The 8591-nt window shown below is 36.0% G+C and overlaps 1 protein-coding gene and 1 pseudogene across 6 annotated transcripts; one reads left to right on the forward strand and one right to left on the reverse strand.

Moving 5' to 3' along the window:
• Nucleotides 1–637: 637 nt before the first annotated feature.
• Nucleotides 638–7011, forward strand: LOC112715777 (uncharacterized). Of its 6 annotated transcripts, none has more exons than XM_072205038.1 (14): nucleotides 638–1020; nucleotides 1192–2448; nucleotides 2994–3060; nucleotides 3143–3419; nucleotides 3886–3947; nucleotides 4282–4561; nucleotides 4664–4725; nucleotides 4869–4922; nucleotides 5060–5177; nucleotides 5678–5724; nucleotides 5868–5894; nucleotides 6123–6198; nucleotides 6300–6433; nucleotides 6517–7011. In XM_072205038.1, the coding sequence occupies exons 3-14, from the start codon at nucleotides 3013–3015 to the stop codon at nucleotides 6628–6630; spliced, it is 1299 nt and encodes a 432-aa protein (XP_072061139.1). In that variant the 5' UTR covers nucleotides 638–1020; nucleotides 1192–2448; nucleotides 2994–3012; the 3' UTR covers nucleotides 6631–7011. The 6 variants fall into 6 exon arrangements, with proteins under 6 accessions (XP_072061139.1, XP_025623380.1, XP_029145514.1 ...); XM_029289681.2 differs by having other exon boundaries at nucleotides 721–1020; nucleotides 1653–2448; XM_025767597.3 differs by having other exon boundaries at nucleotides 727–1020; nucleotides 2000–2448.
• A 281-nt stretch (nucleotides 7012–7292) lies between these two features.
• Nucleotides 7293–8591, reverse strand: LOC112717664 (pathogenesis-related protein 5-like; annotated as a pseudogene).

Genomic DNA, 8591 nt, shown 5'->3' on the forward strand with positions numbered 1-8591 from the left:
ATTTTTCTTTTGCGAGGACACAAATTATTCAAAATTTTAGTGATTTGCTAGACTTTTTTTTTAATTTCTCTATTTTATACTATATTTATTTTTACTCTTTTTTTTATACCATGTTTAAATATTGCTATAAAAAATATTAATGAGTATAATAAAATAATCACTCAATAATATTTTTTATAGTACTTACTAATATATTTTATTGTATTTATTAATAACTTTTATAGTATAATAAAAATATGATATAAAATAGAAAAATAAAATATTACATATGTTAAAATTATAATAAAAGTATTAACAAATTCTATCAAAAATATTAATAAGTAATTATTTTATTATATTGTTTAATATTTGTTATAGTATAATAAATATTTAAATATTAATTTGTATTAAGTATTTATAGTTTAAATATAAATATTTTTTTGTAGTTTTACAAAAATAATACATTAATTGTTTAATAATTTTATCAAGATGCATTAAAAGTTTTATTAATATAATTTCTTCTAAGATACCGTACTAATATATATTATAATATTAATAAAGTAAAAGAGTTTCAAAACTTTAAACAATAGAGAATTATTGTAACATTCACCGAGAAACTGATATTAAGAGATTGAAATTGGAAGACTGATATCCTATTTGTTTTAGAATCCTATTTGTTTTAGAATAAAAGTAAAGACTGAAATATTTAAAATTACAATAATACCCTTAGATTTAAAATCTAACCCTAACCCAAACCGATTTTTATTTTTATCAAACTCCGGCCCCTTTCTTCTCTCCCATGAAATTGTAACAGAGAAGAGAAGGAATCAGTCTCTGGGTGTTGTTGTTGCTTTGGTTGTGCCTCTGGGTCTGCGTCACTACCGCCCGCATCATTCACCTCACTGCGGTCCCTCACAAAGCCCACGTCGCTCCCATTTCTTTCTTCGCCGTCCGTCGTTCACCTTGCCAGCTCACCTCTCCGGTCTCCAGCCTCCGCTTACCTCACAGTCCCTCACCTTCCTCCCTCATCGTCTCTCTCTGGTAAGTCCTCCTCTCCTCCTCACTCACTACTTACTGCTGCAGTGTTTCTTCTGCTAACTTTTGGGAGTGAATTTTTATGATTTTTTATGTTAAAACAGTTAAAATAAACTTAAATTATCATAATTTATGATTGTTGTTGATGGTTGATAATCTGATTTTTTGTTGTTGGAGGTATATAAATACGAGTGAGAAGATGAAGGAGTGAGAGGCTGCTAACACTGAAACCCTAATTTGATTTGAAGAAAGAATAAAGTTGGAATTAATTAATTAGAATGACATATTTTAGGTGTAAAATGTTATTAAAGTTTCCGTCCTCATCTCCAAAAATTTCAATCTGTCCTCACTTTTTGGAGGTATTGAAATACTGAAATTGTGAGGACAGAGACTGAAACTTTAGTACTAGTCTCTAGACCAACAAATATAATATTGAGTCACAGTTCTACAATCTCCATTCTAGTACCTCAAAACAAATATATCCTAAAAAACTTAATTGAATTTACTTGGTTAAATTATTTAGATGTTTTAGTGATCTCCAATATCACTTTGGAGTTTAACTCAACAATATAATAGTTTTATCTATCCAAAACAATATCTGACATGTACTTTTGTATTTATGAATTCGTCTATTATAGGAGTGTGCATGGCCGACCCGACCCGGTCCGTCCCCGAACACTTTAAGGACTAATTTGGCGTGATTTCTCCGGATTTGGGGACCCGACCATTATTTCGGGGTCGGGTATGGGTCAATGCGAACTCGGCTATAGTTGTGGCCCGAAAATATTTAAGTTTCATTGGATTTAGAATCGGATTAGAATCTAAAAAATAAATCCAGTGTATATCTAGAATCGAATCTGGATCAGAACAAATCTGATTTTATCCGACCTATGAACACCCTAGTCTATTACTAGCCTAATCTAAATCGGTTATGACTTATGAGTCTTCATTTGTTATGGTTAATTTTGTGGGAGACGACGCGCAGTTGGTGATTTACTTGTGACTTGTGAAGTATAACTTTAGGCTTGAACTCACCTGCCCCACCGGCCCGCCCACCCATCCATCTCGCACTGCACTGTCTGTCTGTCTCACTCGTTCCTCAGCCCTCTTCCTCTCCGACCTGCGAAGTGCCACCAGCCTATCACTAGCCTATTTTCTTAGCTCTAAGTACCCATTTGCTCCGTCCTGTCCTCTCCTACCCCCTCTCTGCGTTGCTTGTTCGCTGCACAGCTTGCATTCCGCTGCCTGCATGCCTGCGCTGCTGCCTGCCCGAGTGGCGAGTGCCTGGCCTAAGTATTTTGTGGTGCCACTGCTTTGCTGCGATCCTGCCTCTGCCTCCAGCGGTCCCCTGCCTCTGACTTCCTGCTCCAGACACCAGCCTCCTTGATCCAGTGTTTCCCTGCCTCTGCCTCCCCAACTGTCTCAGCCTTTGAGGTTTGCATTTTTTACCACTTTCATTCCGACCCATTCTTTTTAATTTTGAGAAAGCTCACTTATGAATTGGAGGTTTATTTTGAGAAATCAGATGAAGTGGAAAGTATATAATTTAATCCTTAAAATTTAGGGTTTGAAAATCAGATGAATTGGAAGTTCAATTTGAGCTTGTATATCATATATAATTGTGAGCTGCTGTATTTTTTGTTTTCTGTTAAAAGATGAAACATGTTTTTTGTGAATATGAAGTTTAAGTTGGTCATTTTTTGTTGCAGTAATTTTAATCAAGGATATATTATGGTTAATTGGTTAGATTATTTTTCATTTAATTAACAGTATAACAATTTTGTCTCAAATTTTACAAAAGGAAAAAAGCTTTATGGCGCGGGGCAGGCTAAGATTTTCAGACTGCTGGCCTGCCCGGTTTAGTGGCGGGCTTCGGCTCGGCGGGCTGGGGAGGGGTGGGGTGGGGCGTACATGCCTGTTTGCCACCTCCTATATCATGCAACTGACTTTAATGTTATACATGTATATATTACTTTTAGCAATCAACACAGAAAAACAATGAGTGATTCAAGGGATAGCTCCCCAGATTGGTTGCGTTCTTTTCAGGTAATTTGATCAGTTTCCATTGGGATAGATGATGAGTTACCATGTTTTACATCCTCAGATAAATTTTATTATTATTGACTAGGTGCCATCGCATTCGCCATTGATACTGTCATCTGATTCCAAGTCCTTACATGACGATAGCCTGTCAATTGGGGATGAGACTGATGCTGAAGGATCATCTCTGGAGATCAGCAAGAGTAAGAGTAAGAGTAAGAGTAAGAGTAAGAGCAGGAGCACTGGTCTTGGCAAAAGCCGTTACAAGTCTTCACCTAGAAAGACATTAGAAGTAGCTGCTGTTGAAATAGAAGGTTGTACTACGTCATCTAGAAGAAAGAAATCAGAGAAGCGAAATGCAGAAGGTATACTGATTTGTATTTGTGTTTAGAGTTCTGTATTGATGAGTAAATAGAACATTTAAGTTCAGAGGTCTAGGACATGAGTGATGCAATCCTAATTAATTGTTTATTAACATAACAGAAAAAAAGGCTGTATAGATTATCTATACTAATTGCTGAGAGAGTCTCCCGCATTTGATGCCTTCCCTATATTTCTAAAATTTCCCAAATTTTATTCTCAATATAAGTAAAATCTAGGGGAATTTTTTTTGGAATCAATTAAACACAAAAGACCCATGACTTACACACATTGGAGCTATTATTTTTTTGTACTTCTAATTTAAAACCAATCTGCATATAGTTTTATTTCCCCCCTAAAAACATGATATCATTAACATATCATGCTTTGTTTCTATCTAGTGATAGCATGCAACAATCATTTTACAATTTGCTACTTTATTGAATTGTCATTTGGTCTCTTATGATGCAGGAGACATAGAGGAAAGGAAGATTGGCATTGATTCAAACAATGACATGCATGTCGAGCATAAAGTAAGAACCTTGCCCCATTAATTCTTAGGTGGGATTAGTAGTTTTAGAGAAGCTATTGATATTTCATCCTTGAACATCAAGAGGATTCTAATCCATCAGGCATAGAATATCTAACCAGCATACCATTTTTTCTCGTCCATAGAATAATTCTGTTTCCTACTACAACACCAATATGAGCATTGCAGGGTTGGACAGGTAAAGGATTAAGAATAATATATCACCAGAAAAAGGAAGCATATTTTCCCTTGTATTTTATAAGAAAAATGTGTTTGGCTTGCTAACGCTTGGCTGCGATTACTTTCTGGTTGCTGATTAGTCAAATGTTTTTGCATAGGAATCTGTTTATCGAATTTTGAATCTATCATCGGATTCTGAGTCGTGCCTTGATCATAGCCCCAAAAAAGAAATTCGTAACAATCAGGTGGAAGCTTCTCAGCAACAAATACCTCAATTGATTAGTGAAGAAGCTAAGGATAAAATTATCCTTGGCAATGATGGAAAGTCTCCATCCAGAAAGGGTTCAAAAGGAAAGTCTTCTCAGAAACCAATTCATGTAGAAGAAGATCATTCACCAGTGAAAGGGAAGAAAACAAAGGGCAGTGCAAAGGACAGAGGTATGCAATGGGTTAGTATGGGCATATAAGTTGCAAGATATCACTCCGTTCTCTTTTTATGGATTTCTGACCATGTGCTTGTGGTATCTACAAATGGGACAGGTAGTGGTGGAGATCTGGAGGCTGAGGAGGAAGAAACTTGTGAAAAGCTCATTGAGACAAATGTAAGAATGACTACGATAATTAATTAATTATAATGACTCACCACACTCCCATGACTTTGAAACTGAAATAAGTAATTGCCATCATAAGCTATCTTGTTATCTAGTCCAGCATCCTGATTTTGCGTGCTATTTGTAATTTGCAGGTCTCCTCTTCAAGGCTACCTTTGGTGCTTTCTGAGAAAGTTCAACGAACAAAGGTTGGATAGCAACTATATGTTATGGATTTTTCTTTGCTGTATGTTGTGTTTTGTAATTGGAAGGGCCATGTTTTTATGTTCCCTTCTTAATTCATGAGAATGGAAAGGGTACCTGAGGAGGAGTTTTGGTTTTGCAGGCTCTTGTTGAGTGCCAAGGTGACTCCATAGATCTCAGTGGTGATGTGGGAGCTGTAGGCCGGGTTATAATTTCAGATTCTGCATCCAGAGATCAGGAAATGCACTTAGACTTGAAAGGTACTTTTTGTTTTAGCTCATATATTTTCTGATTTCCAAGGAAATCAGAGTGTTTCATCAATATAAAGACATGGACAAATATTTTTTTAATCATAATATTGTAGCATGAGTATGTGAAGAAAAACAGAGTACAGTTTAGTAATGTTAACTTACTTCTTAAGGCAAAATTATTACGTGTGGAGTTCCCAAAATACAAAAGGACTCGTGCTTCGTATTTTAAAAATAGGAATATCGGAATCATAAGCACAGTACTTTCTTTTCTTCTTAATGACATATTGTATTTTTTTTATTTAAATAAAAATGATCATAAATATTACCTCAGTTTTTTAGCTTAAAAAAAGAGAAAAAAGAAAGAAAAAACTTCTTGTAATATATTTTCATTCCTTACCTAAGTTATCTGCCTTTATAATATGTTCATTATAAGTATATTCCGTTTTCTGTGTTAGTTTTAGGCAGTGACAAACTGTATCTGATTGTTTGTATTGTTGGCATCATTTCAGGAACTATATACAAAACATCTATAGTTCCTTGCCGGACATTTTGCATAGTAAGTAATTAAGTTGGATGTAATCTGCATTTAAAATTTTTATTTGTAATGTCCTTGTGGCTAGTTACCTTCATGATCGAGTTATATCAAACCTTTCCTGCTCGTATTTTTCAAATACTGATACGAGCTTGTTATTTGTTCAGGTTAGCTTTGGACAGTCCGAGGCAAAGGTCTGTTGATTATCTAATATTTTCGTATTTACTCACATATTTGAAAATTGTTTGACGCAATTACTACTATCCTGAATTATAAAAAATCTGTATTTATGGTCAAGGTTTCTCTTCTACTTTTTATTTGTGTTATTCATCAGTATCAGCCCTGACAAGGATTATGATAAATATCTGCTGTCATTATGTTTAACTGATATTTTGATGCTATTCTTAATATTTCTTCATCAGATAGAGGCCATTATGAATGACTTCATACAGCTGGAGCCACAATCTAATGTATATGAAGCTGAAACTATGGTTGAAGGTTATTTGCATCTACCAAATTGAGGCTTTTATTTCTGGTAGTTTTTCCTTTATATTATGAATAAACTCCTATACTCACATCTTAACCTTTCATATGAGAAGGGACACTGGATGGTTTTGCCTTCGATTCAGATGAGGAAGTTGGCAAGATGCCGAAGGCCACCCAAACTGATCAAAATGAGCATGCTGAGGAACAAACTCACAGTAAATCCAAAGGGAAGGGTGACAAGAAAACAGTAAGTTCCTAAAAAGTTTTCTTGGTTTCAGATTCTCCCTTTATAAATGAAAATATACTAAATTGTATAAAATTTGGATACAGGGTGCTGAAAAGAAAAGAGGTAGAAGTACTGGAGGAAAACCACAACCTAAGACAGTAAAGAAAAAAGCTCCAAAAAAAGCTCCAAATTCTAAGAAGGCAAAGACGAAGAATTGAGTCGAAGAAGTGTTCCATTGTATATGTTGTAAACTTATACTCAATCCTTGGGTTAAAAGTACTAGTTGATGAAATACTTTGCCCATGTCAGAGATAATAACATTACAGCAGCTGCCATTGGAGTTCTTATCAACAAATCCACCCCAGAAGAATTGGATACTTTTATGATTGGTGAATGAGTTCTTATCAAATCCTTCTTACATGTTCATGTTTCCATAATACTCACATTGTAGTTTCTTTTCCAGTGAATTATTATTTGTTTTCTCTGCTTTTAGTTGACTTGTATTAGCTGGCTAATATAATTTTTGAAATATTACTTTGTTAACTAAATTTCTGCCAAACATGGGAGAATGAATTTCAAGATTCTAATTTTCCTGATTACATTGACTATGCTTGTTCCCCTCCAAAGAATGTCTTGCAAGATTGTAAATCTTGTTCGCTGATTGCTAATATTATTCTTGCTTGTTCATTTCAATCTCACGAGCAGGGATTCTTTTCTCCCTCTTTTGAGAAGCACTCCTGGAGTTTCTTGTCATTCCATATCAATAATGTTCGTGTCTTAGAAACACTGAGAAAGAAGATTGAGAATCAAGAGAACGATAGGCGCTGGTAAGGGCAAGAGAGTATTTGATGAGGAAGTAACTTGCTTACGCTTGGGATGTCTAGGTGGTGGTGTATGATTTTGGGTTTTCATCCTGTGTTGTAAATTGTAATGTAAAATGTTAGTTATTGGATGGGTTTATCATGAAAATTTGGCAATAAACAAAAAGAGAAGGGAAACAAATCACAGTGGTGGAAAGATGATGCATAGTTGTAAACCTGTAGGGACAAAAAACAATCTCATTCACTAGCTTTGCAAGTGAAAGTGCTGGTTCCATCATCAAATGCATAACTATAAGCTCTAGGACAGGCCTTCTTGAAGATAGTTGAATAAAATGTAGGCTGGCAACTCTTTGGGTTAGCATATTGTCCAGCGCAGCAGTACCGATCCGACTTGAATGCCTCACAAGCACTTCTGCACCCTACTACACCACGCTGGTTTCCTTCTTCACAAGCACTTGAAGTTCTCTAGGACAACCTATACCGTTGCATTTTTTTTTTAATTATTCTGAGGTGCCCTTTTTATTCTTGCATGTTAGCTTTCAGCTAAACTTAATGTATAGTTTATTTTCATGTACTTTTGAACTTTTACCTCTGTTGACATCAGTCACGCATCCTGTAGCATTACAGGCTCCACCAGATACACCTCGTGGTAGAGCCAGTAACGGCAAATTGTAGCCATCTACCATGCTGACATCGTAGAAATCTTGTCCATTGGCTCCATCGAGTGTTATCTCAAACAGTGAGGTAGGAGGTGCAGCACCATTTCCATCACATTCCAGTTTTCCTCCACAGTCACCAGTTAGGCATTTGCCAGCTCCTGTGACGTCAAATTTGCAACCTGTCCTTGCACATATTCGTCCTGACCATCCTGGTACCGTGGTTAGTCTGACACTTTGGCCCGAGTCCAACTGGAATCCAGTCGTTGATAGTTTAGGGCTCCCTGAACCAGCAAGTGTACCAGGCCATATGGTATGAGGGCAGTTGTTGATTAGGGTGAATGTGTAAGAGAGTGTTAGAGAAAAATGTAAAGAGAATAAGGAAACTAGGCCAGGGTGCCATAGTTGTGTATTTGAAGGATTATATTTGGTAGTATAAGTTGAGTCCTAACGGGGTACCTAGAGGGGATTGGTGCGAGAAAGGGAGCAGTCAATGGCCCCCAGATTTGATATTTATAAGGATGTTGAAGGAGGTAATTGTATGGTATTACCGTATCTGTTATGCAATGTAGAACCAAACCGTTACGTTGTTTAAACCAATATTATGGATTTCGCATTTCTTTTATTGTGGATGGCCTCTGTTGGAAGCAATTCTTTGCTTTTGCAGTTGCATGGAAAATTTTACAAACTTTTGGAAATCAT

Source organism: Arachis hypogaea, chromosome 10, assembly GCF_003086295.3.
Source record: "Arachis hypogaea cultivar Tifrunner chromosome 10, arahy.Tifrunner.gnm2.J5K5, whole genome shotgun sequence".
Taxonomy (NCBI): Eukaryota; Viridiplantae; Streptophyta; class Magnoliopsida; order Fabales; family Fabaceae; genus Arachis; species Arachis hypogaea.

Excerpts from the sequence above, each read along its gene's own strand:
- LOC112715777 (XM_072205038.1), top strand. The coding sequence starts at position 3,013 with ATGAGTGATTCAAGGGATAGCTCCCCAGATTGGTTGCGTTCTTTTCAG. Across the intron at positions 3,061-3,142 it reads ATTGGTTGCGTTCTTTTCAG|GTGCCATCGCATTCGCCATT; the intron begins GTAATTTGATCA and ends ATTATTGACTAG. Across the intron at positions 4,726-4,868 it reads AAAAGCTCATTGAGACAAAT|GTCTCCTCTTCAAGGCTACC; the intron begins GTAAGAATGACT and ends TGTAATTTGCAG.